Below are 27,443 nucleotides of genomic sequence, written 5' to 3' on the forward strand. Positions count from 1 at the left end.
TCTTAGTTTATATGTACATAACAAATTGGGAAAGTTTCATAGTGATATCTATTCAAATATTTTTTGCCTATTAGGGGGTACTACACTGTACTACACTGTTTGTAGCCTGTGTGTACTTCTGTTCAGTTCAATAACATCATTATTATTACTATTCAGTTATCAGGCATGTGTTTAGGTTGTCTATTACTAATGGTTTGATTAGGTATTGTGTTTGTAAATATCTGTTTAAAAAAAAAGTATGGCATTTTACCATACAGAACTTTGAAGGCGTTTTCCCAAAAATGAGTTTTAAGAGTTTTTCCTCATACTCTGAGCCAGAAATCTCCACTTCAGTAGCACTCACATACACCAAACCTTCCAGTTCTATTCATATCTATGTTCTGAAGGTATTTACAGAAGGGTTTGTTGATATCGCATTCATACCCTGATTTATATCACATTTTATTCCTAAAAACATGGCGAAATATGGAATTTTACCATAAAAATGGACTGAAATGGAGTATTTTCTGATTTATGGAGTGATAAAAAGAGATATCCAAAATCCCCTCTGTAATAACCTTTGGCTCTAATATGTCAACAAAATGAAACTATAATTTTGAAAATGGCTTTATCCAATGTTCAGATTTCTGTCCTGGAATTATATGCAAATTAGTGCATATTTAAGTAGAGCATGCCTCATTTGCATATTTAAACATACAATTTCAGAAAACTTGTAATACAAAAAAGTCTTGTCTTAATATAAGTAATCAACTGGGGAAGTTTCATTGTGATATCTATTAGTAAAAAAAATTACCCTATTCACCTGCAGTGTCTCCCCTTAACAGTACAGTACTCTGCTGTTGTTCTTTCTCTTAGTTGCTTGCTGCGTTACCCATAGGAGAATAGTACGGTGATGGAAGAAACATCAGGCAGAATGCAGAGCTCTCATCTAAAGTTGTTGCATTTATTGCATATAAAACACAATGTATTTAAAAGGTTTGAAATGTCCCACAAAGTTGAGTCTTTGTTGAAAAGATTCTATATCCAAATAAATGTTGTTCAAAACAGCGTTGAATCTATCTAGCTCAGTGGTTCTCAAACTGTGGTACGCGTACCACTAGTGGTACTTGGTGGTACTGCTGGTGGTACTTGAAAACATTTCCAAAAAAGCAAAAAAAATAAATAATTTTTTTTTTTTTTTTGTGCAGTCAGGCCACTGAACTTAGAAGCAGGCCAGGCCAGTGTTTCTGGTTGCGGCGGCGCGATAGTTAGATAATCTAAGTGGGGAACAACCAGGAGATCACTGTGACAGAGAGTAATGCAGTCTAAACAGTCATAAATCTTTAATTCAACTTCAGCCCTGATCATAACCATTTATTTTTAGATTTCTTGTAATGTCAGATAAAAAATGAAATACTCCCACTTTTCTGAAAAGAGTTGGTGTTAAATCTGACATTACAAAAAAATCCATCAAAATATGTGTTGCTGCTAATCATTGACACATGCCTAGCCTGTAATAATCCCCCCCAGAAAAATGTACTTTGCATTTGATATTGAAAATATTTTACTTTTTGTGTTTTTTTTAACAATAATTTGTGATGCCATCACACAAACTGGCATTTAAAGGGTAAACATTCAAAAATGTATTGAATATGTGTTTTCTTTTCTTTTTTACAATAATTTGTGATGCCCATCACAAACACTGGCATTTAAATGGTAAAAATTAAAAAAATCCTGCACCAGAATGCAGGAAATTAAGTTTTTGTAACAAAATAAGTGTGTGTGTGTGTGTGTGTGTGTGTGAGAGAGAGAATGACGGACAATTGCTTGCTATGTGAGAGAGAGAGAGAGAGAGAATTAAGTACATTAGCTGAAATACAGTTAATTTTCTCACTTGCTATGTGAGAATGTTAGTTATTATGTTCTCAATGCCCCTTGCATTGTATGAGTTGTGTGGAAGCGTTTGCTAGTTCTAGTGCTATGCCTTTGTACATTGTGGCTGTGTCTGACAAAAGTTAACAATAAATAATGGTATTAGGAATACATTTGCCTCCTGCGTGAACTGTGCATAGCTGAATAGACTGTATTTTAACGCCGGTCATATGGTGGTACTTGGAGAGCCAGCTACGTTCTCAGGTGGTACTTGGTGTAAAAAGTTTGAGAACCACTGATCTAGCTGATTCAAGTTCTTTGTTGTCTGGAGAAACCAGGAAGTTCTTTGTCCGAGGTGATCTCTTTTGTTGTTGTTTGATTCGTTGCTATGGTGATGAGTTCCTCCGTCTGTTCTTGTTTTGCCGTCCTGCCGCTGGGGTGGTGTGTTCTCTGTTCTGTTCCCAGCGCTCCCCTTTTATCAATGAGAAAGACACGTCTGTGTGACGTCATCAAAGGCCGTCCCCTAGACGTTTTCCACCAATCACAAGTGTTCACAGTTTGAATCTCAAAGGAGGTTGTACTTTGACCAACTGCTCCGTTTTTCATTGTTTCAAATCAGAGTAATAGAATTAGTCAAAAATAGGCTTAATACTTTTGGTATTAAGCCTCAAGATAGTTATAGTTGAATTCTGATTGATTCCCTAAACACAGACATATTATTCTTGACTCAAAAGCTTTTAGGTTTCAGATAAGAGTCAGTCTTTTACCATCAAGCCCAGTTTTATAGTGTTCTAATTATTTCTTTTAACTTATTCAATCTTCTATGTTAATAGTTGTACTTAGTATCCTCTTAATTATTACAGATTAGATTCCGAAATGGCTTGATTTGTACAACTCAATGATCCTCTTCATAAATACATGTTTCATCTTATTCCGTTCAGCAGCCTTTGTACAATATAACAGTAATATTTGCAATTTAACTTGAAGCTTCATTCAGGATATAAACATTCATTTAAAAGTATGAGTTCTTCTGTATCCTGAAACTAGGCCCTCCTATGTTCCAGCTGCCTATTTCTGTGTGTCACTAGAGACCCCACAGATAACAGAGTTACGTGATGTGCCCAGCTCTATTGTTCTAGCTGTTGCCAACACTTGTATGTAAATGTACTCAGTGGTCACATTCCAAACCCCCTAACCCACACACTCTATTCTGAGAACAAAGTCTTTAATCACATCATGTTTCTAGTATTTTTGCTGTGTCAATTATTAATCATTAACTTTTATAGACTAAAAGTGTATTGCATTCATTTTGCCCATAGCAATCTTTAGGGACATTTCTCAACACATTTTATGAGCTATAATTAGCATAATTTACGACAGTTAAAACAACAACTACAACAATTTTCATGACGGCGAGAGAGAGAGAGAGAGAGAGAGAGAGAGAGAGAGAGATTTCTCCGGAGCTATGCTCGGACTCGGAGCATCTATTAACGTTACATTTTCAACAAGATTGCTGCTATTTAAACACTTCATGGAAACGGGGTAATGTTATGTCGAGTTCATACGTGTACTAGTGTAGTTAGTATGAACTCGACTTAACGTTACTCCGTTTCCATGAAGTAATTATAAAGGTGGCCAGCTAGCTAGCATAAACTAACGTTAGCTAATAGCTGTATCGTTGGCACTGCTCTGTAACAACGCTTGCAAATGGGCATCTTTAGCTTTTCCCGAAACGGGGTAACGTTATGTCGAGTTCATACGTGTACTAGTGTAGTTAGTATGAACTCGAGTTAACGTCACTCCGTTTCCATGAAGTAATTATAAAGGTGGCCAGCTAGCTAGCATAAGCTAACATTAGCTAATAGCTGTATCGTTGGCACTGCTCTGTAACAACGCTTGCAAATGGGCATCTTTAGCTTTTCCCGAAACGGGGTAACGTTATGTCGAGTTCATACGTGTACTAGTGTAGTTAGTATGAACTCGACTTAACGTCACTCCGTTTCCATGAAGTAATTATAAAGGTGGCCAGCTAGCTAGCATAAGCTAACGTTAGCTAATAGCTGTATCGTTGGCACTGCTCTGTAACAACGCTTGCAAATGGGCATCTTTAGCTTTTCCCGAAACGGGGTAACGTTATGTTGAGTGCATACGTGTACTAGTGTAGTTAGTATGAAGTCGACTTAACGTTACTCCGTTTCCATGAAGTAATTATAAAGGTGGCCAGCTAGCTAGCATAAGCTAACGTTAGCTAATAGCTGTATCGTTGGCACTGCTCTGTAACAACGCTTTAGCTTTTCCTTCGTCGTTTACTTCAAACCCGAAGTACTTCCAAACAGCACTTCTGCTGTTTTCTTTATCCACAAGCACAAGTTGCGGAGGCTCTGCACTGGCCATATTCGGAGCTAAAATCTTTGTTTACAAACTGAAGACAGGACTGTGAGGAGGAGGAGGGGCAAGCGTGCTCTGCAACAGCGTGTGTCTGTCTGTCAACAACTTGCGGTAGAACACTGCGAGCAAGCCAGCTGGTATCAATACTGCAGAAAGTATCGATATTTCGGGAAATGAGTATCGACACCGTTTTAAATATTCAGTATCGATATGTATCGATATTTTTGACAACACTACATAACACTGACAGATCTCTTGATGCAGAGGACAAAACACTGACATATCTCTTGATGCAGAGTACAAAACACTGACATATCTCGTCTTTAGACTGGATCACACCCACAGCAAATCCTATGTCCTCAATAATAAGCCCACAACAATTCAAGTGTACAAAATAATGTATATGATTTAGGGCTGATCTAATTAATTACATGCTTTGCATCTAAATTAATCACATATTAATCACATCAATATTTGCTGCGAGAAGGGCAAAAAGAAGCAGGATTTTCTTGAATTCCGTTTTATTCTCAAACCTTTCCAGGTTATTTTACCTGTTTAAACCCTTTAAGGTACAATAGACATGAAAACACTTTGGACAAACAAGCTGTATGTCAATTAAAGGGGACGTGCATTGCTATTCCTTGCACTATTTGGGCAACTTTACACAATTCCTGAGAGTCTATTGAACACATCTGTAAGTTCTTTATTTTTTTTTTTATTCATTGTTATATATTTTTTTTCTATTGATATTTTTGCACAAATCCTACATTCATTTCCAAACTTTAATGTACCATCATATACTTTATCGATTTGTCTTTCTTTTTTTCTCTTTCTTATAAACATACAAAACAAACAGATTTAAGCACAGACATACTGAAAACAAACCTAAACAATAAAACAAATAATTACAAAAACAAACAAAAAGTAATATTATAAATACATATATATATTGTGGGGCGGCTATGGCTCAGGGGTAGAGCGGGGCGTCCAATGATCGAAGGGTTCGTGGTTCGAATCCCGCTCAAGCCCATGTCCATCCCATTGCCGTTGTGTCCTTGGGCAAGACACTTAACCTACTTGCCTCGTATGAATGTGTATGCATGTGAATGAATGTTGGTGGTGGTCGGAGGGGCCGTAGGCGATGATTATTCGCCACGCTTCCGTGAGTCTGCCTCAGGGCAGCTCTGGCTGCAATTGTAGCTTACCACCACCGGTATGACTGTGTATAAACGAATAATGGACTCTGTGAAGCGCTCTGAGTCAGAGAAGAGCGCTATATAAATCCAATCCATTATTATTATTATTATATATGCACTCCTATACACGGCAGAGAATAAAGGATTGATCTCTTGCTTATATGATGTCAATCTCCATCTGCAACGCAGTCACATGTCGCACTCCTAACAAGATGCTATCATTCATCACGGTGCATGTAAGAGAATGCGTCTGAGACATGTGAGTGTGTGTGCAAATGTATCTCATATATGTGTACCTGTCGTGAGTATGTGTCTCAGATATGTATGCAAGGTTGCGTGTCTTAGATGTGTATGTGAGTGTATGCGTGTCTCAGATTGTGTATGAATTGTTTTATATTTCTAATCAAGTACTGAAAAGCATCATTTTCCATGCCTCAGGATTTCAGGATGTGTTGGCCTGGCTCCGCCCATATACACGCTTTCAGTGACAGTCACCCACAGTCTGCGACTGGCAGACAGAGCGAGGGAGAGAGAAAGGGACATGGAGCATTTACACACAAAGTAAATTCGTGTGCGCGCGCCGGTCAAGGTTGTGCGTGTGTCAGTGGCGGCCGCTGTGAACTACATTTGGGTGGGCGCGAGTTCATTCATACTACACTAGTACACGTATCATCATCAATCCAATAATGAACACATATCTTGTCATTTTAAACAAGTTACCATTCATTCATTCAGCCATTATGCATCACGCACTGCGAAATTAACACGCTGTGTTGAGAGAGAGAGAGAGAGCGTTCTGATGTGCCATAGCCCATAGTTTACCAGACCAGGATTTTGTCAACACAGTTGGAACCTGAAAGCGATATAAAGAAACGAATTGCCAATAAATGTGAAGTTATCAACCTCTGTTGTCAAGCCTCCTCAATATACCCCCCCCCCCCACCCCCTTTCCTCACTAATGGAACTGGTATCGCGGAATCACGTTAGTTAGTTAGTTTAGCATTAGCTGAGTGGCTAACAGCGGCTAACGTTAGCTGAGTAGCTAAGAGAGAGAGAGAGAATTAACTCACTTTGTTTAATTGAAACGTGGTGCAGCCGAAGTGTATGTCCACTGACTGTCCCACAGTCCCAGACTGTTGTCGATGTATATCCACTGCCCAGACTGCATCCGACCAACAACTACCTGGCGTTCTATCACCCTGCTCTAAGCCAACCCGAGAAATGCGGCTATGGAAAAGTACTGGCGTCGCCGCGTCGGCCAATCAGAGAGCGTCTCCGCGAAATGCGTCTACGGAAAAAACTGACGTCGGCCAATCAGAGAGCATCTCCGAGAAATGCGGCTACGGAAATTATAGACGCTGCTTGCTTAGATCGCTTTAAAACGCGCCCGGCTTCCATCATAATACATCATATTTCAACGCACAGCGCGTTACGCACTGATTGGCTGCGACGGATACAGAGATGAAACCAGTGCACGGCGTGCACGCCCACTGTAAGCGCTATTGCGTCTAGCCCGAGAGAAATGCGGCTACGGCTAGCCCGAGAGAAATGCGGCTACGGAACGTATTCTCTATCAGACAGTCACTTCCTGTTCATGAAAACAATTATTTATATTTGATATATTAACGTTATATTGTGTATTGGAAACACAAACACTTAAAATGAGTAAATGTTATTCATTCACAGGGAGGGCGGCGCTCTAGCGCCCCCATTGACCAGCCGCCACTGGTGTGTGTGTAAATGCGTGTGCGCGCGCCGGTCCAGGTTGTGTGTGTAAATGTGTGTGTGCGCGCCGGTCCAGGTTGTGTGTGTGTAAATGCGTGTGTGCGCGCCGGTCCAGGTTGTGTGTGTGTAAATGCGTGTGCGCGCGCCGGTCCAGGTTGTATGTGTGTAAATGCGTGTGTGCGCGCCGGTTTGTTTCCCCGACAGAAGCTTCTCTCCCCCTCTATCTCTCTCTCCCTCGCTCGCTCGTTCTGTCAAAACCCGCTTGAGGAAGTGTCGGGTTACACTATGCGCTACAACCATAGAGGGGGCGTTACTGCGTGTGTGCGCGCCGGTTTGTTTCCCCGACAGAAGCTCCTCTCCCCCTCTATCTCTCTCTCCCTCGCTCGTTCTCTGCCTCTCTGTCAAAACCCGCTTGAGGAAGTGTCGGGTTACACTATGCGCTACAACCATAGAGGGGGCGTTACTGCAGATCAGCTACTTGCTACGTCGCATTGCGAGTCAAATCAGAATGACCGAATTCACTGGAGGAGATTGTCTTAACTGAATTAGAGAAATCCGCCAATATGGTAATTAGAGACACAGACCCATTGATACTAACCCCTATTGCTATAAAACAATGCTAAACACTGGAAAAGGCCATTTATAATGCACAGGACCTTTAAAGCAAGTACAAGCAACATCTAACATCAGTGTTCAAAACATTAAAATCTTCAAAAGAAAGGAACTGTTCTAATTAGGGATGTCCGATATTATCGGCCTACAGATATTATCGGCCGATATTGGCATTAAAATGTGATATCGGAAATTATCAGTATCAGTATTAAAAAAAAAGAAAAAAAGGATTTTTTCTTTTTTACATTTATTTCACCTTTATTTACCCAGGCAAGCAAGTAAGAACAATTTCTGATTTTATTTATTGTCAAAAGTATGCATAATATTGTGTTAATTCCATGACAAGTAATGTTAATTACCTGAAATTATTCAGTTTTTTGGGGGGAGAAACCCTGCATATATCGGTATCGGAAATTAAGAGTTGGACAATATCGGTATATCGGTAAAAAAGCCTAAATCAAGCATCCCTAGTTCTGACTTCAGTTCTCTGTAGTTCAGTCTATTTGTATGGGACATAATATCTAAAACCAGTTTTGCCAAGCTCAGTATTTACAGCGCTGTAGTCTCAAGAGTTACTGAAGCTCTTCTCACAGTGGTAAGGCTTCTCTCATGTACGAATGCGCTGATGTCTCTTTAATTCTCCAGAGGTACTGAAGCTCTTCTCACACTGGTAGCAGGGGTAGGGCTTCTCTCCTGTTATGAATGTTCTGATGTCTCTTTAAGTGCCCAAATTGACTGAAGCTCTTCTCACACTGGTCACAGTGGTAGGGCTTCTCTCCTGTATGAATGCGCTGATGTATCTTTAAGTTGCCAAATTGACTGAAGCTCTTCTCACACTGGTAGCAGGGGTAGGGCTTCTCTCCTGTATGAATGTGCTGATGTCTCTTTAATTCTCCAGAGGTACTGAAGCTCTTCTCACACTGGTCACAGTGGTAGGGCTTCTCTCCTGTATGAATGTGCTGATGTCTCCTTAATTCTACAGAGGTACTGAAGCTCTTCTCACACTGGTCACAGTGGTAAGGCTTCTCTCCTGTATGAATGTGCTGATGTCTCTTTAATTCTCCAGAGGTACTGAAGCTCTTCTCACACTGGTAACAGTGGTAGGGCTTCAATCCTGTATGAATGTGCTGATGTCTCTTTAATTCTCCAGAGGTACTGAAGCTCTTCTCACATTGGTCACAGCAGTAAGGCTTCTCTCCTGTATGAATGCGCTGATGTGTCTTTAAGTTGCCAAATTGACTGAAGCTCTTCTCACACTGGTAGCAGGGGTAGGGCTTCTCTCCTGTATGAATACGCTGATGTGTCTTTAAGTTTCCAGATAAACTGAAGCTCTTCTCACATTGGTCACAGTGATAGGGCTTCGCTCCTGTATGAATGTGCTGATGTGTCTTTAAGCCTTTAGAGTGACGGAAGCGTGTTCCACATTGGTCACAGTGGTAGGGCTTCTCTCCTGTATGAATGCGCTGGTGTGTCTTTAAGCCTTCAGAGTGACGGAAGCGTGTTCCACATTGGTCACAGTGGTAGGGCTTCTCTCCTGTATGAATGCGCTGATGTGTCTTTAAGACTTGAGCGGTACTGAAGCTCTTCTCACACGTGTCACAGTGGTAGGGCTTCTCTCCTGTATGAATGCGCTGGTGTTCCTTTAAGCCTTGAGCGGTACTGAGGCGTGTTCCACATTGGTCACAGTGGTAGGGCTTCTCTCCTGTATGAATGAACTGGTGTGACTTTAAGGTGCCAAATGTTCTGAAGCTCTTCGCGCACTGGTCACAGTGGTAGGGCTTCTCTCCTGTATGAATGCGCTGGTGTTCCTTTAAGCCTCGAGAGGTACTGAAGCGTGTTCCACATTGGTCACAGTGGTAGGGCTTCTCTCCTGTATGAATGAACTGGTGTGACTTTAAGGTGCCAAATGTTCTGAAGCTCTTCTCGCACTGGTCACAGTGGTAGGGCTTCTCTCCTGTATGAATGCGCTGGTGTATCTTTAAGGTACCAGATGTACTGAAGCTCTTCTCACACTGGTCACAGTGGTAGGGCTTCTCTCCTGTATGAATGCGCTGGTGTTCCTTTAAACCTCGAGAGGTACTGAAGCGTGTTCCACATTGGTCACAGCAGTAAGGCTTCTCTCCTGTATGATTGCGCTGGTGTGTCTTTAAGTCTCGAAATTGACTGAAGCTCTTCTCACACTGGTCACAGTGGTAGGGCTTTTCTCCTGTATGAATACGCTGGTGTCTCTTTAACTTTCCAGAGATACTGAAGCTCTTCTCACACTGGTCACAGTGGTAGGGCTTCTCTCCTGTATGAATGCACTGGTGTATCTTTAAGCTACCACACACACTGAAGCTCTTCTCACATTGATCACAGTGGTAAGGCTTCTCTCCTGTATGAATGCGCTGGTGTATCTTTAAGCTACCAGACTCACTGAAGCTCTTCTCACATTGGTCACCGTGGTAGGGCTTTTCTCCTGTATGAATGCACTGGTGTATCTTTAAGCTACCAGACTCACTGAAGCTCTTCTCACATTGGTCACAGTGGTAAGGCTTGTCTCCTGTATGAATGCGCTGGTGTTGCTTTAATTCTCCGGAGGTATTGAACCGCGTTCCACATTGGTCACAGTGGTAAGGCTTCTCTCCTGTATGCATGCTTGTTGTTGGGGAGCAATGCAGCAATTGTACCTGGAGAAGAGAGAAGGACACGGTAATTGAAAACTGGCCAACATGAATATTAGCAATATCAATTACATGTCAATGAATCCATATTGCCACCCTATAACCTTTCAGTCTGCCCAGCACCAAGACAACTGTTGCAGCCGTGATGCTGCTTGTTAATCCTGTTGTGGTCTATGGCTGAAAGGCAAAGGAGGAAATACCTTTTTCTGTTGATTTGGTCATATCTGTCGGTCATAGTAGTTACATCTGTGCCCATAGATGTGAAATAAGGTGTGAACTAACTAAGTTATTTAGATCTATTATGCTTATGTTGATCTGATAAAGATACTACAAACTATGTATCAATAGGCTACACAATACATCCGTATTGTCAATCGCCATTCACTTATCAAAAAAGGACAAGAAAAAGAAAACACTATGAAACAGCAGCTTTCTTTCACTGATGTTTTACTATGTATGTGTATCCCAGCAGCGCTTTTTATAATTTTTTACCAATCCATTGACAATGAATGTCTTTACAGCTACGATGGAGCTGTCAGAGGTAGCTTCCAGTATCGAGAGAAATGTAATATTTTATTGCAAAGATAATTACGTTGTTGCAGATGCTAGCAGTTAGTCAATCAAGAATCAAGAGGTTTATTTGTCACATACATACCAGGGCATACAGTGAAATGCGGGTGGTCATGCCCGCATTGATTGTGCAAAATACAATAAAAATAGGCATAGACAAAAAAAAATAGGTAAGACACAAGATATGCATGATAAAAAAGACATGCTAAGTTCCTGAGAAACTGGTTCCTATGTACACTACTATACAATTTAAAATTGTAACTCTTAATAAACTATACTATACAGTACCTCCTTCCTTGGGAGTCCAAAGTCCTGTTTGCACCCGTGGGCGGAGAACAAAAGGATTTTGAATTTCTCCTAAATGCTCAGAAAGTATTTTCAGAAATCGGTAAAAATTTAAAAGACATTTTCGAGTGCTTTGAGATGTTATATGTCTCCTTACTTGCTAAACTTAATACGACTTGTAAATACGTATAATTATTGCTAGATGGTATGATTGTAATTATCTCCATTTGCCAGAGAACTACATTGCGTCAAGAAATGCACATCCACGAACGCGCGCACACTAGGGATGGGTACCTTTCACATTTGAACCGATACCGGTACCGGTACCTGTGAATCGATACCGGTACCCAACGGTACCTTTGTTCGGTACTTAAAAAAAAAAATAAAAAATAAAAATTTTTTTTTTATTAAATCTTTTTTTTTTACTTTTTTTTTTTTTTTTTTACTTTTTTCTTTTCATGTCAATGTTCACACGCACAATATATGCTTACCTAGGATTTGACTTGATTCAACAACAAAGCAGTCGGAGCAATGACAAGCCGAAAACTGTCGAAATTTAATTTACCTACCTCAGTCGTAAAAAAAAATCCAAACTTCAAATAACTACAATTTCGACAGTTTTCGGCTTGTCATTGCTCCGACTGCTTTGTTGTTGAATCAAGTCAAATCCTAGGTAAGCATATATTGTGCGTGTGAACGTTGACATGAAAAGAAAAGATTTTTTTTTTATTTTTTTTTAGGTTTCTCACTTGATTCGATACTCGGTAGTACCGACGTGTTTCGGTTCGGTACCTCAAAAGTACCGAATTCGGTACCCATCCCTAGCGCACACACACAAGAGCGGCATGTGCGCTGTAGTGTTGTCACGATACTGGAATTTCAAACTTCGATACGATACCTTGAAAAGTATCGATATTCGATAACATTTTCGATACCACAGGGGAAAAGGTTCAATCGTAAAATTTAAAAAAATAAAAATATTTAAAAAATGTTTTATACATTTTGCTTTTGTTGCTGGTTGAATCTCCTCAGCTTCTCTCTGGTACTATAAGAGAAGATAAATATAACACTTTTAAAACCCTTTGTTTATCTTTAGATCACACATTTAAAAATAACTGTTCATCTCACTTCAATAAGTTTTATTGCAGAACATGGTATTTTCTCAAGCAGACAAATGTAAACACTGTAATCTGTGTTGCATGTACCTGACAAACTGAACTGTTTGTATTACAGTCATATTCCGACTTAACTGAATGCACATGTGTGTGTGTGTGGACTACTGTACTATTACAGGTATTGAAATTAACAATGCAACTTCCTTATACAAAAAAAAATCTTATTTTTTTATGAATAATTAAATATCGATATTTCAGGAAATTAGTATTGAAACAGTTTTAAATATTCAGAATCGATATGTATCGATTTTTTCATATTTCTGACAACACTAGTGCGCTGTGAAAAGGTGTTAGACCCTGCAGAGGTGAGAGGTATCAGAGCCTACCCCCCATCCAAATTCTAAACAACAGATTGGCTTTTCATAATTTGTATGAATTATCTCTTGCAATAATATCCACGGGACTCGACTTTTTGCAGTCGTTGTGTCACCAACACACGCCAACTATCTCCTGCGTGCGGACTGCGGACCCGCAGACATTCTCTCACAGCTGATAGAAAAAAAAGCCTACAATATCCATAATTATTATTTATTATTTACAGATTTCATTCACAGTTCTTGTGATACTAAATCCAGATTGAACTCTACCATTGGAAAGATTAGATTTGTCCCGATCCATAGATATGCAACATGGCTATAATAAGGTAATTTATATAGCCTGATATTCTATATTATAATGTGTCAGGATGGCAGAATTAAGTACTGTATCTACAAAACCTTCAGTTTAATCATCTTCCCTTTATCCATTTGCTTAGATTTTTTGTACACGTGATCTTTAAGAAGGTACTGAACTATTATTCATGTCTGGTCATTTTTAGCATGGTGTTATTCACTGTCAAAGATGCAAAGAAAAATCATGATTCATATTCTCCTTTGTTTCATCACAATTTAAGCAAGCCTAGTAATAGACACAATATTTCTGACACTGGGAATACATTCACTGAGGTTCATAGATGTCCCTAGATACCAAGAACATGCAAATGGTTCTACCTTTACCACTTTACTTTTTCACTTGAGCCATCTCATACTCAGTGGATGCCTGAACACAGAATGACACCAGTATCACTGACTACCACGGCAAGCCTATAGGAAATTATTCTATTTAATAATAATAAATATCATTATAATAAATGTCTCTCTCTCTCTCTGTATCTCTCTCTCTTTCATTCTTTCTTTCTTTCTCTATCTATTATATTATATAGGGTACTTCAGTCTCATCATATTGACTTTTGAATTGCAAATCTATCATGAGGTTGAGTTAGTATGATGGACCCAATAATTAACAATATAAATATATATAAAAAATACTAATATAATATATATATATATATAATATACAATATAATTAACTCTGAATATGCACATATGGGCAGATGAGGGTATGTATGCCCTCTCAGTTATATTTGCCTTACAATAAATATAGTTACAATATGGAATACCAACAATACTTCAGTCTGTGTGTGTGTGTGTGTGTGTGTGTGTAACCAAATGCATACCTACATGTATGACCTATATCTATCTACTACTTTTGGACATGAGCATTTTTTGTAGTTTGCGTTAAAGTAAGTTTGCTTGAAGTACCCTCTAAATGGGCCAACACTTATGGAACATACAGTGACTGATTGATTGATGTTTTAAATGTTTGTGTCTTACATACAGGTGTATGCCCAGCCCACATGGGCTTACAAGACACATAACAATAAGTATATAATATTATTAAGGCTGTCAAAGTTAACACTGTATTAACGCGGTATTAACGCCCGATTAATGCTCGGAGCATTAACGTTACATTTTCGACGATTGCTGCTAATTAAACACTTCATGGAAACGGGGTAACGTTAACGCTATGTCGAGTTCATATGTGTAGTGTAGTATGAACTCGACATAACGTTACTCAGTTTCCATGAAGTAATTATATTGTGAATTATAAGGTGGGCAGCTAGCTAGCATAAGCTAACGGAAGAACGATTAGCTAACGTTAGCTAATAGCTGTAACGTTACCAACAACGAATCAGCTGTTGATATTATGAGCCATCAGTAGACAACGTCCAATGTATTAAACTAAAGTTAATGGTTTAATGTTTAATGCTTTGTTGACAAGAAGACACTGAAGACGGGTCTCTGAGGGGGAGGAGGAGGGCCAAGCGTGCTCTGCAGCAGCGTGTGTCTGTCAACAACTTGCGGTAGAAGACTGCGAGCAAGCCAGCTGGTATCGATACTGCAGAAAGTATCGATATTGCGGGAAATGAGTAGCGAAACCGTTGTAAATATTCAGAATCGATATGTACTATTGTATATAGTAGGCTTTTTATTTTAAAATGTTTTGCATTATTTGCACTTTATTTAGCATTTGTTTAGCATTTTAGCTTTGTATTTTTTGCATTTATGTAGCATATTTTTTGCATTATTTGAATTTGTTTTGCATTTATGTAGCATTGTTTTGCATTTTTTTGGGCAATGTTTACACATTTTCTTATCTTGAAATGTACAGAGATGGCTTTTACTATTTTCATGTTTACAGATTTTACAGATTTATAATAAAACAAACCCCATTTGGAGGCAAAACTATACAAATGTTATTATTGATTTTATACTGTACACAATGGTAGAATATGATGATGCACAGGGTACATGTCATATTCAAAGTCTGCATTATGTGGCAATAACCTCCTGTAGTGATCATAAGTGTATTTTTCCAGCCAAATTCCATTGGAACCCATTTGGCACATTTTGGGTACTTTTGGGTATCACAGATGTCCTTTGAGTGTACGCCTGGTACTACCCTTATTATAACTGCTCTGGAAGCTATGTCCTTTGTTCAATTGCTTAGCTTTTCGGTACAGTTGTTGTCAAGAAGTTGCTGAATGAGCTCAGTGGCATCCTTTCAGGTTTGGACATTGTTAGCATGGTGTTATTCACTGTCAAACATGGGGGAAAAAACAGGCGAGGATGAAAATCTATATTTCGCCTTTGGTTCATCACAATTTACTCATAGCATATTACCAGACACAATATTTATAACACTGGGAATACATTCCCTGAGTTCCATAGATGTTCCTAGATACCAAGAACATGCAAATGGTCCTTGTAGAACTGGAGCAATCTTCCCTTTTACTTGGGTATGTACTTATAGACAGATTTTTGAAAATTAGGCTCGTGTGGAACAGGTTAAGAGGTTAAATGGATCTTTTTCAAGTTCCATGTTTTAATACTCTTATCAACATGAGTCAACAAATTATTGCTTTATGCAGCCATTTAACACAAAAGGATGACCCTCATGCATTGCAAATTTGCATCAAATTCAAAACAGAGTGATGGACAAAATAACTTAAAATAATAATTTAAAACAATGAATAAAGTGTGCATGAAATAATAGGGGAAAGAAAACGTTAGGAACTTGTTACATTCACCCACATAAGGGCTGAGGACTCGCATGCCCCCCCCCCTCTCTCACACACACACTCTCCCAACTCTCTTTCTCTCTTGCCCCTTCCTCATCTCTCTCACCCCCCCCCCCCTCTCTCTCTATCTCTCACACACACACACACACTTTGAGTCAGAAACAAACATAGTATCAATGAGTGTATCAATAATACACCCGAGTGAAGTCTAGTAAAAAAAAAAAATTAAAAAAAAAGATATATTAAAACTGTGTTAACTTTGACAGCCTTAATATATATATATAGTATATATATATATTTTATCATGTAAAAGTTCTCATATAAAATCTGCAAAGGGATTATGCAAAACAACTCCCAATGTAATATTTCCCGCTTACCGCTGACAATCTCTTGAGCGGGATTTCCAAGAGTCTCGTCTGTAGTTTAGCTCCACTTTTCTCTCCAAGCTCCTCATAACCTTGGATTACAAACCAGTCGGTGTCCTTTTCTGAAACAGAGAACAGTCATATTTGTATTTGTTTATTAAAAAAGGATCCCCATTAGCTGATGCCAATGGCACCAGCTAGTCTTCCTGGGGTCCGAAGTCCCACATATCAATATACACGCACATTTATACATGTATACACATACATGCATACTAGGGGTGTAACGGTACACAGAAGCCACGGTTTGGTATGTACCTCGGTATTGGTGTCACAGTTCAGTATGATTTTGGTAAAACAGGAAAAAATATATTTATAATTATTATTATATATTTATAATTATTATTATTAAATAGAATGATATTCTATAGGCTTGCCGTGGTAGTCAGTGATACTGGTGTCATTCTGTGTTCAGGCATCCAATGAGTAAATTAATTGCCTACTGCCCCCTTAACTCAATCAGCGCCTAGAGTTCGCCGTTTACCATGTTTACCAAGAACACCACCGCTTTAAAGAATAGGGATACATGGCGGTGTTTGCAGGGCTCAAAATATATTTTATATCATAGCAATGGATAGAAAACTATTGCCCATTTGACATCGAGTATCTATCTTTCAATTTGTGAAAAAGAAATATTTTTTTCATCCATACATTCCCGTTTTATACCGTGGTGAATATGAATATAGTTTTAGAGTAATCCTGTGTAATCCCCCCTGTGTAATCCCCCTGTGTAATTTCACTGGAAACCGTGGTGTCTCTTGCATATATCAACAATCAATCTGAAATCAACGCTATATTATCGGTATTATGTTTCATCATGAATGTGTGAAAGGGCGGGGGTGGGGGCATTTTTCTATGCTTTGATCGTCACCAACGGAATACCTTACACACACACACATTACACACATACGTTCGGATCGCGGGGAAGGGATTCTACGATCAATGCAAGATTGATACCATATAGCCCTTACCTTGACTAGGATGTACTGCAAAAAGAATATTCCAATTATCTGATCGCCATTCCAAGTATTGATGTCGATCATGTTGCCAACATAATCCACCAAAGAACATGAACCGGGAGTGCTTGATTATCCTCAATCCATGCGTTATAACTAGGGATGTCCCGATCATATTTTTTTGCTCCCTATCCGATCCTGATCATGTGATTTTGAGTATCTACCTATACCGATATCTCCCGATCCGATCAAAATATATATATATATATATATTTTTTTTTTTATTCAACAAACATGACCATGTGCATGTCTTAAACTTATACTGAGGCCTTAGTTTTGGTTTTAAATTGCATATCATCATTCATTTATTTATTGTCACAGAGCAGAAGAATTTTGCCAAAACAAACCAATAGTATCCAGCTGCAGAACGGCAGACCAGCCACATCTCAGACCCAAACACATTTCCTTTGATTTAATTATACATAAAATGATTTATGAAGTTAACTTTTCACCTGGATAACGTCAACATCCAGGGTGAATGTAATGTGAGAAATTGGGATTAAAAAAAAAAAATTTAAATCTTTTTTTAAATTTGGGTCTGAGAGTGTGGCTGGTCTGCCGTTCTGCAGCTGGATACTATTGGTTTATTTTGGCAAAATTCTTCTGCTCTGTGTGACAATAAATAAATAAATGATGATATGCAATTTAAAACCAAAACTAAGGCCTCAGTATGAGTTTAAGATGTGAAGATGGTCATGTTTGTTGAATAAAAAAAGTAAAGTTAAAAACAAAAAAAAATTAAAATGGCAGATTTTTTTTTTTTTTTGCCGATCCCGATCTTCGGAAAATCACGTGATCGGCCCCGATCACGTGATCGGATCGGGACATCCCTAGTTATAACCGCTCGCCATGCCCGACTAGGAAAACCCGGACCGGACTTTTTAGATCGATGTACAGCCCAAGCCAGAGAGTTTTCAAGGATGTGCAACACCGGCCGCAAGCGTTTGCGATCTTAGACTAATTCCCAATGATAACACAGGCTCCCTCGATGGATTATGAATGGGAATATCGAATAAAATAAATAACGATAGAAAACCCGACTTTTCTCGGGTTTGGCGCTCAACCGTCGGCAAGTTAACCTGACTTTATTCGTGAGTGGCGTCCAATGAGTTAACAACTTTTGCAACAACTTAGTTTCAGTTTCACTTGTAGAGAGGATTTAACTTCATGTGAAGCCGAGACTGAAGACTAGAGAACAGATGACATGTTACACAACAATGGCATTGGCAGAGGATTTATCAATATTTTGGATTTAAATACAGTAGCAGCAACTGGAGAGGAGCTCAGCTGATCAGTCCAAAAGTATTTCATCAGCTGTGACTGAGAAAGTCCGCGGAGAAAGTCGGCGTGTGTGTTCGCTCCCTTGGTTACCATTATTGGGCGAACAAAACGAAAGAAAACTGTAAAACTTTAATGACCCTGCTGTGTTACAAACATAATAATTCATTAATGGTTTTGTTTTAGGGACACCTAGGCTGTGTTGTAAACGTGAGCGGAGGAGGGGAGAGCCGAGTGCAGAGTGTCAGTGCACGTTGTTAATTTTGTCTGTCCGCTTGTCAGTGTGCCTAAGCAAGCTTCAACGTTTTATTCATCATCTACATTTGGCAATACAAGCTTAATATTCAATGTTAAAGATCAATGTAAGCCAGTGTAAAGTAAAGTAAAGATATTGAACATAGATTTGTAAAATGTGCAACCCTAGTTTCACCTAGTGGTATGAGACGTATTCTTCGTATGGCTGCGCGTACCGCACAGTGAAGCCAGTACCGTAAAATCGCGGGATGAATACACGTACCGTTACACCCCTAATACATACACACACTATATACATACATATACACACATATTCAGTATAAACACAATACAACAACCTAACTTATTACAATCATCCAAAAAAAGACAGCATACAAAAGAAAGAATAAAACAATATTGCACATGAAAGATGAAGAGCTAATTATTGCCTGTAAAGGGCAGCATTACCATCTTCAGCTTGTCACAGTTAAGAAAATAATAAGAACAAATAATTTAAAACTAAAATAAATAACCACTGGACTACTGCTCACTAGCTAAGTAATACATTCATAATTTATGTTTAAATGATAGGGCGGCTAGGTGGTGTAGTGGGCAAGGCACTCGCCACCAGTGTGGAGACGCTAGGATTCGCGTGTTCGAATCCAGCTCTCCACATTGTTTTTCAGTTTGGCTGGTCGTCCGCAGTAATACACATTGGCCGTATTACGGGGAGGGAAAACTGAAGGGTGGGGATCGAACGTTGTGAACAAGCGACTCCTACAAGTCGGTTGGTGCGCCTGCGCAGTAGAATCAGGAAGTGTCGGGGGCAGCGTGAGCCTCCCACGCGTTACTCCTCGACACTGAGAGATCGAGCTGCGCAGGTGAAAAGATGCGACTGCTGTTACCTCAAGTACCGGAGGGGACTTGTGCTATGTATGACTTAGTCCACATTGCAGCCGGCTTGTGGGAGGCAAGAAACAGCGTTCGTGACAGGGGAGGGTTGAATTGGATGATACGAAATTGGGATGGGAGAAAATATGGAAAAATGGGAGAAAAAGTGGATAAAAAAAAAAAAAATTATGTTTAAATGATCATTTGCTATTTATATATATATATATATTTGACGTTTGTGTTCTGGGCAGCTATTCCAATAAGTGGCTCAATAAATTACTGGTTTCCGTAAGGCATTCGATTTTGGGCGAGGTAACATGATTTTACCTCATCCTGCCATTCTAGTTAAATGATTGTGTAAGTGACTGCATCTGATCATTTGACTATATAAAAACTCCGGCTTATGCCCGCTCTTAACTGGGCGATTTTCGGCCGTCCCAGACGAAAGATGACCAATCGTGGCATAATCTGTGGTCGTGGGCGAAATCGTGGCTCCAAGACGCAGGTCGTACGTCGCACAGTGAGAGAGGTTCAAAGATGACCGACGTGCAAGTCTTGCGATCAAAGATGCCTGCGACACATATCTGACAGTGCTTGATATTCTACGACCAGCGTCAGCTACCAACCAATAGAAATGCAGCATGATGACGTGTGATCAGTGCGACCGCATGATGACGTGTGATCAGTGCGACACATGTGCGTTTATGTGGGACAGTGACTGTACAATCCAATAATGCCGCCCCGCAAACGGACGCCAATTGTGTGGAGTCGTATCAAAGAGGAGAGGCTTGTCGAGTTGTGGCAACAGAAGCCATGCCTGTATGATGTGTCCTCCAGCTGTTACCATGACCGTGTACAGAAGGACAAAGAATGGAAGGAAATGGCGGAGGAATTGCAGCTCCCGGGTGAGTTTAACGTTAGTGGCTAGCTAGCTAGCTAGCGGCTGGCTAGCTAGCTAGCTAGCTAGCGGCTGGCTAGCTAGCGGCTGGCTAGCTAGCTAGCACACACACACACACTATGCAAGTACAGTCTTGTTTCTGTCAGCCCACTTTCAGTGTACATTAACTAACGTAATGTTGTTATTGCGCTTCACAGCCGAAGAGGTGGTAACGCATGCAGCGTCCCTGCGCACCCAATACGGGAAGCTATTACATCCCAAACCCAGTGGAAGTGGGACTAAAGACCCAACCCAGCGACAGACATGGATACTGAAGTACCTGGACTTCCTAAAGCATCATGTATTGCCTCGTCAGTCCTACAGCACCCTGGAGGTATGTGTATATTTGGAAATTGACAATAATAACGTACTTACTGTACATACTTGATTGATTGATTGAAAACTTTATTAACAGATTGCAGAATGGGTACAATACAGTACAGCTCAATACACACAATTGTTAAGGGGATGCAGACCAGAGAAAGACTTTCGTCTTGTTTACATCAGGGTCCCCCATTTTCAATTCATCAGGCTTGAACCACTAAAGTTGTCAGACCGTTTATTTCTTAATAATGAATACTATAGTCTGTGGTGGCCTTGACTTCTTAAATTTCTCTTTTAATTACACGTTTAAAATCAACTGGATGAACGTTTCTCTGTAACCCATTCTATTTGGAATTTTATACCAAACTATATATTTTCCATATATCTACAAACTATATACTGTAGTAGCCTTTGTAAAATACCCTGTAACCCACTGCCTCTCGTGGTTTATTGCTTAATTATCACCTTGTACTGTGTCCTACAGTTCACAAATGGTGTCACCTGCATAATCATTGTGTGTATACTTGGTCAATAAAGATTATTCTGATCCTATGTCCTTCATCCAGCTAGATGATTCAGTGACGGACAGCTGTGCTGACACTGCTGAACAAGATCCAGAGAGTGATGACCTTGGGGAATCAGCGGTGTCAGAATCATCAGCACAGGACCCACCAACCCGTACATCCACACCCGCACCCACACCCACACCGGGTGGTCAGGCAAAAGTGGTCCGGAGCAAGCCATGGGAGAGAGGGCTGAACCTTGAGAGAGAGAAGATTGACCTCCTCAAGCAAGTAGTTTCAGACAACAGAGATGATGATGATGAAGATGTAATTTTTGGTAAACAGGTGGGCAGTGAGATGCGTCACGTAACGGATCCTGTTGAAAAAATGCGAGCAAGGCGGTCCATCATGAGGATGATTTATGAATCTCAGGACAGAAGCATGTCAATACGTCAACAGGTGCAGGGTCCTGCATCACAGCCGAATCAGCCGATGTATCGCACCTTCCCACACAACACACCACACCAGCGGCAAACGCAAACCTTTCAACCCTACCACCAGCCTCCTCCCACTCCCAGTTCTCAACCGTCTAGTAGCTACATGGGGATGCTCAGTGAAAATTCAGATACGCAGGCTGAATATGATTACTGATAATCAGTACAACTGGTAGTGTGGTAGTGCCATTGTCCACTTGTTTTTTTTCTTGTAATTTTAATGATGTATATTTTCTGGGTCTGGCGGCCGTGGGCTCTGACTGGGGGGGGGCCGTGGTTCGGTGTCTCTGCGGGTCGAGGCATTAAAGAGGCGTGATGCTTTGGCCCGCGGGGGTGCCGGACACCGGGTCCTCCGTGGTTGGGGTTCGTGGCTGCCTGCCTCAGGAATCTTTTTTTTTTATAGTACGTTTTATTTTCCTCCACTTGTTTTTTTTCTTGTAATTTTAATGATGTATATTTTCTGGGTCTGGCGGCCGTGGGCTCTGACTGGGGGGGGGGCGTGGTTCGGTGTCTCTGCGGGTCGAGGCATTAAAGAGGCGTGATGCTTTGGCCCGCGGGGGTGCCGGACACCGGGTCCTCCGTGGTTGGGGTTCGTGGCTGCCTGCCTCAGGAATCTTTTTTTTTTTATAGTACGTTTTATTTTCCTCCACTTGTTTTTTTTCTTGTAATTTTAATGATGTATATTTTCTGGGTCTGGCGGCCGTGGGCTCTGACTGGGGGGGGGGCCGTGGTTCGGTGTCTCTGCGGGTCGAGGCATTAAAGAGGCGTGATGCTTTGGCCCGCGGGGGTGCCGGACACCGGGTCCTCCGTGGTTGGGGTTCGTGGCTGCCTGCCTCAGGAATCTTTTTTTTTTTATAGTAAGTTTTATTTTCCTTATACTTTGCACTTTATTTGAAGTTTTCTAGCCCCTGTTGAGCAGTGAACAGTAAGTTCATATACTGTAATTTCTAAATTGTTTTGATATCTTGAAGCACCTTCTTACATTCTGAAACACCTTATTTTACATTCTTTTTTTGTGATCAAAAGGGGGAGCAGAGTGAGCGAGTGCCATTGTCCACTTGTTTTTTTTCTTGTAATTTTAATGATGTATATTTTCTGGGTCTGGCGGCCGTGGGCTCTGACTGGGGGGGGGGCGTGGTTCGGTGTCTCTGCGGGTCGAGGCATTAAAGAGGCGTGATGCTTTGGCCCGCGGGGGTGCCGGACACCGGGTCCTCCGTGGTTGGGGTTCGTGGCTGCCTGCCTCAGGAATCTTTTTTTTTTTATAGTAAGTTTTATTTTCCTTATACTTTGCACTTTATTTGAAGTTTTCTAGCCCCTGTTGAGCAGTGAACAGTAAGTTCATATACTGTAATTTCTAAATTGTTTTGATATCTTGAAGCACCTTCTTACATTCTGAAACACCTTATTTTACATTCTTTTTTTGTGATCAAAAGGGGGAGCAGAGTGAGCGAGTGCCATTGTCCACTTGTTTTTTTTCTTGTAATTTTAATGATGTATATTTTCTGGGTCTGGCGGCCGTGGGCTCTGACTGGGGGGGGGGCGTGGTTCGGTGTCTCTGCGGGTCGAGGCATTAAAGAGGCGTGATGCTTTGGCCCGCGGGGGTGCCGGACACCGGGTCCTCCGTGGTTGGGGTTCGTGGCTGCCTGCCTCAGGAATCTTTTTTTTTTAATAGTACGTTTTATTTTCCTTATACTTTGCACTTTATTTGAAGTTTTCTAGCCCCTGTTGAGCAGTGAACAGTAAGTTCATATACTGTAATTTCTAAATTTTTTTGATATCTTGAAGCACCTTCTTACATTCTTTTTTTGTGATCAAAAGGGGGAGCAGAGCGTATATTTATATTATAGTATATATTTATATATTTATTATATATATTGTATTTGTATATACTGTATAGAAATACTGTAATTTCTTAATTTTTTTGATATCTTGAAGCACTTGCTAATCTTGAAGCACTTGCTATTCAAATAAAAAAATAATTACTTTGATAAACCATTCCAGTTTCATTTATTTACATTTCTCAGACAAACAAGGAAATAGAATGAAATGAATAATAAAGCAGTTATAATAAAGACAAAGAAAATGATTAATTACCACTTGTATCGGGGTTATCAATGACCCGTGTTAGATTGATATTTCAATTTTGTAGAACTTCAGGGTCAAGGTCCAGCAGTCTTACTTCCATCCAAGTAAATCTACAAGTAAGCTAGTGACCACTGTCCCTGTTGTTGGTGAGCTGTTGTTTTTGTTTACTCTAACTCTATGTGTGTTGTTTGTTCCCTTGCATTCTCCCCTCTTAATTCTCCCCAACGTTGTACTAATCGGAGACAATGCCCTTCGGCTGGGCGATGAGGTGACCCCCCCCCCCCCCCCTTGATTGGTGCACACGTCTGGTCAGCCCTGAATCAAAAGCTGTAACTTCATACTGAATATGCATTTCAATGGACAATGATGGAAATTAATTAACTTATATGCTTGTCATAAAACTGCCCTGTAGTTTGTGAGGTTAGCTGCCGACAGAGAGACAGGTGGACAGAACCAACCTGATAGGAGATAATTATTATATTATATATAGTGTAGAGGCAAAAACCAACATTCGTCTCTATGTGGGGGAATGGTATCCAACAAACAGTAAAGTAGCAACGGAGAATGAGACACTAGTCTATTAACATTATATCATATCATCAACAGTGTATATTTGCATATCGTATATGTCACAAATGTAACAGTACTATATATGTCATGCATGTCCCTATGTGCCTTTAAATAAAACAGAATAACAAGGTTAGCCTGTAGGCCTACCTATATGGTTATCGTATTTAACGTGTGGATATTTACGTAGCTTAACATGTAGGCCTACATTTGAACTCGATAGGCCCTACAAGTAGGCCTAGGCATATGTTATTTTCTTTTAGGACATGTATAATGATTTTAGGCCCAACAGTTAGGCTATGGTGTATAGGCCTAGTGTTCAAACACCATCTTTATAACCAAAAAAGTACAAAAGGACATTACAACATGTCTTCCTGCCAATGCACAGAACCTGATGGTGAGACAAAGTATTGTTTCAGTGTGTCGCGCTGCTCCTTTGCAGTTCTGTTGGCATTCCGATCCCTGCTAGCAGGCACTGATGCCAGGGCGGCATCACTGCGCCAGCTCCCAGGGATGATGTGGTGGTCCTCATCCTCCGTGTCGACCAGAGCAGGGGGGATGTAGGTGTCTGTGGCCTGGGCTCGTAGGTAGTTGTGCAGGGAGAGAGCAGCCAGGGTTATCTGGGACACTGTATCTGGTTCTAGGGGAATGATGGTGAGAAAGACTCGCCATTTGTTGGCAAGTATGCCAAACGCATTCTCTACAACACGCCTCGCTCTTGACAGTCTGTAGTTGTAGACACGCTGGTCATGGTCAAGCTGTCTGAAGGGGTATGGCTTCATCAGGTGTGTGTGGAGCGGAAAAGCCTCGTCTGCAATGAACATGAAAGGGGTGACTACATCTGTACCTGGCAGACTTTGGGCTGGCGGGACATTTAACTGGTTGCTGTCCAATGCCTTTTTCAGGTCACAGTGGGCATAAACACCTCCATCAGACACTCTGCCCTGGGTTCCAATATTCGCATAGAGGAAACGATAATTGGCGTCTACAACAGCCATCAGGACCACAGAGAAACGAGACTTGTAGTTCCTGAAGGTGCTCCCACTGTTGCCTGGTGGGCGGATGGTGATGTGTTTTCCATCTATGGCTCCGAGACAGTGAGGGAATTGCCAATTCTCCTGGAAGCCACTGGCCACTGCTCTCCACTCAGCCTCTGTAGTCGGTGTCTACACAAACAGACAGACAGACTGCATCAGAACAGTGACATGAATCTATCAATATTTATCTGATCTAGGTATGATTGTCCCATATGTTACATTCTAGCTGCTTCTAAATGGATCTTACCGTCAGGTGATCCTTCTTCAGGACCTGGTGCAACACCTTGCATGTCTCCTTGACAATCACACCAACAGTGCTCTGTCCAATACGGTACTGGAAGCTCAGGGAAGTGAACGACTCTCCTGTCAGCATGGAGAATGATTGTAGAATATCATTTATGTATGCGCGTCGACAAATAAATGTGCCAAACTGCAGCATATCAGAACTATTAGACTGACACATTCTATAGTTACATTCTGGTCACCGCGGATACACTGTAGCCTGAGTTCACTTGGGTTTACCCTCCACTACAACCCCTGATTATTACCTGTTGCTAAGTATCGCAGTGTGATGGACAGTCTCTCTCTGGCAGTGATCGCTCTCCTCATCTGGGTGTCTGCTTTGGAGATATAAGGAGCCACCAGCTGTAGCAGATGATCGAACTGTTCCACATCCATGCGGAGTAGACTTCTGAATCCACTTCGATCATCTGTCTAGAAGTACAACAGGCAGACTTTAATGGGTGCATTGAGAACAACACAAGCTAGCAGTGAGGTAAACAAGCTCAACATTCATTAGGAGGGTACGACACATGTAGCGTTAGCATGCTGACGTTAGTATCTAGAAGTACAACAGGCAGACATTAATGAGTGCATTGGGAACAACACAAGCTAGCAGTGATAACAAGCTCAACATTCATTAGGAGGGTACGACACATGTAGCGTTAGCATGCTGACGTTAGTATCTAGAAGTACAACAGGCAGACATTAATGAGTGCATTGGGAACAACACAAGCTAGCAGTGATAACAAGCTCAACATTCATTAGGAGGCTACGACACATGTAGCGTTAGCATGCTGACGTTAATAACGTTACTTACCTCAAGTTCCATTTGCAGGACTGGCATTCCCAGTTGGCCTCTTTTCCCTAGCCACGACTTTGTTCTCTTTCTCTTTTTTTTTAAATATAGCCGGCCTCTCTAGGCACATAAAAGCCACTATGGCAAGTGTTCGCTTCCTGGACATTGGCATGTTCACAGTCTGCTTCTTCTTCGTATCACGACCGTCTTGTTTACAACTCGTCAGGTTGACGCACACTGATGACACACAGGATAACGCTTTATGATGATGCTACGCTTTATTATGACGCTACGTAGTCTGCGTCGTAGCCTACGACTCTCATCGCACAGTGTACATGCATCAGATTGATGGTCGTACCCAAGATTATTCAATTTGTGTCGCACAGTGTGGCTTGCAAGGAACTTATAAGATGCAAAATATCTCCCAGTTAAGAGCGGGCATTAGAGGTGTGGATGCGGTTATTGTAGAATGTGACTGTATTTAAGACGAGCCTTTTATCTACCGTAAAAGTGTACTTGTATAGTAGTGTACATAGGACCCAGTGCCTTTAATTCGTAGCTCAACATTGTATTGCATTTATCTCAGGACTTTTAACATGTCTATTTTATCATGTCTATTTTATTATCTTCTACACATTTAATTTACAATTGTATTATTGCACAATCGAAGCGGGCATGGCCACCCGCATTTCACTGTATACCCTGGTATGTA

The 27,443-nt window shown here is 40.7% G+C and overlaps 2 protein-coding genes across 2 annotated transcripts in view; both read right to left on the reverse strand.

The window, feature by feature from the left end:
• LOC311234596 (uncharacterized protein) overlaps positions 1 to 27,443 on the reverse strand; it is a gene marked incomplete at its 3' end in the record, with an annotated part of 99,844 nt that overhangs the window by 9,869 nt on the left and 62,532 nt on the right. The window contains exon 4 of the mRNA XM_084321843.1: positions 16,243 to 16,352. Within this exon, the coding sequence (XP_084177969.1) occupies positions 16,243 to 16,352 (110 nt within the window). The remainder of the gene's footprint in view (positions 1 to 16,242; positions 16,353 to 27,443) is intronic.
• Positions 23,966 to 26,964, reverse strand: LOC311234401 (uncharacterized protein). Its single transcript, XM_084321576.1, has 4 exons — positions 26,753 to 26,964; positions 26,202 to 26,367; positions 25,901 to 26,016; positions 23,966 to 25,782 (listed from the first exon to the last, which is right to left on the reverse strand). The coding sequence occupies exons 1-4, from the start codon at positions 26,777 to 26,779 to the stop codon at positions 24,976 to 24,978; spliced, it is 1,116 nt and encodes a 371-aa protein (XP_084177702.1). The 5' UTR covers positions 26,780 to 26,964; the 3' UTR covers positions 23,966 to 24,975.

The sequence above is a fragment of the Notolepis coatsorum genome (assembly GCF_963971535.1).
Source record: "Notolepis coatsorum genome assembly, chromosome: 9".
Taxonomy (NCBI): Eukaryota; Metazoa; Chordata; class Actinopteri; order Aulopiformes; family Paralepididae; genus Notolepis; species Notolepis coatsorum.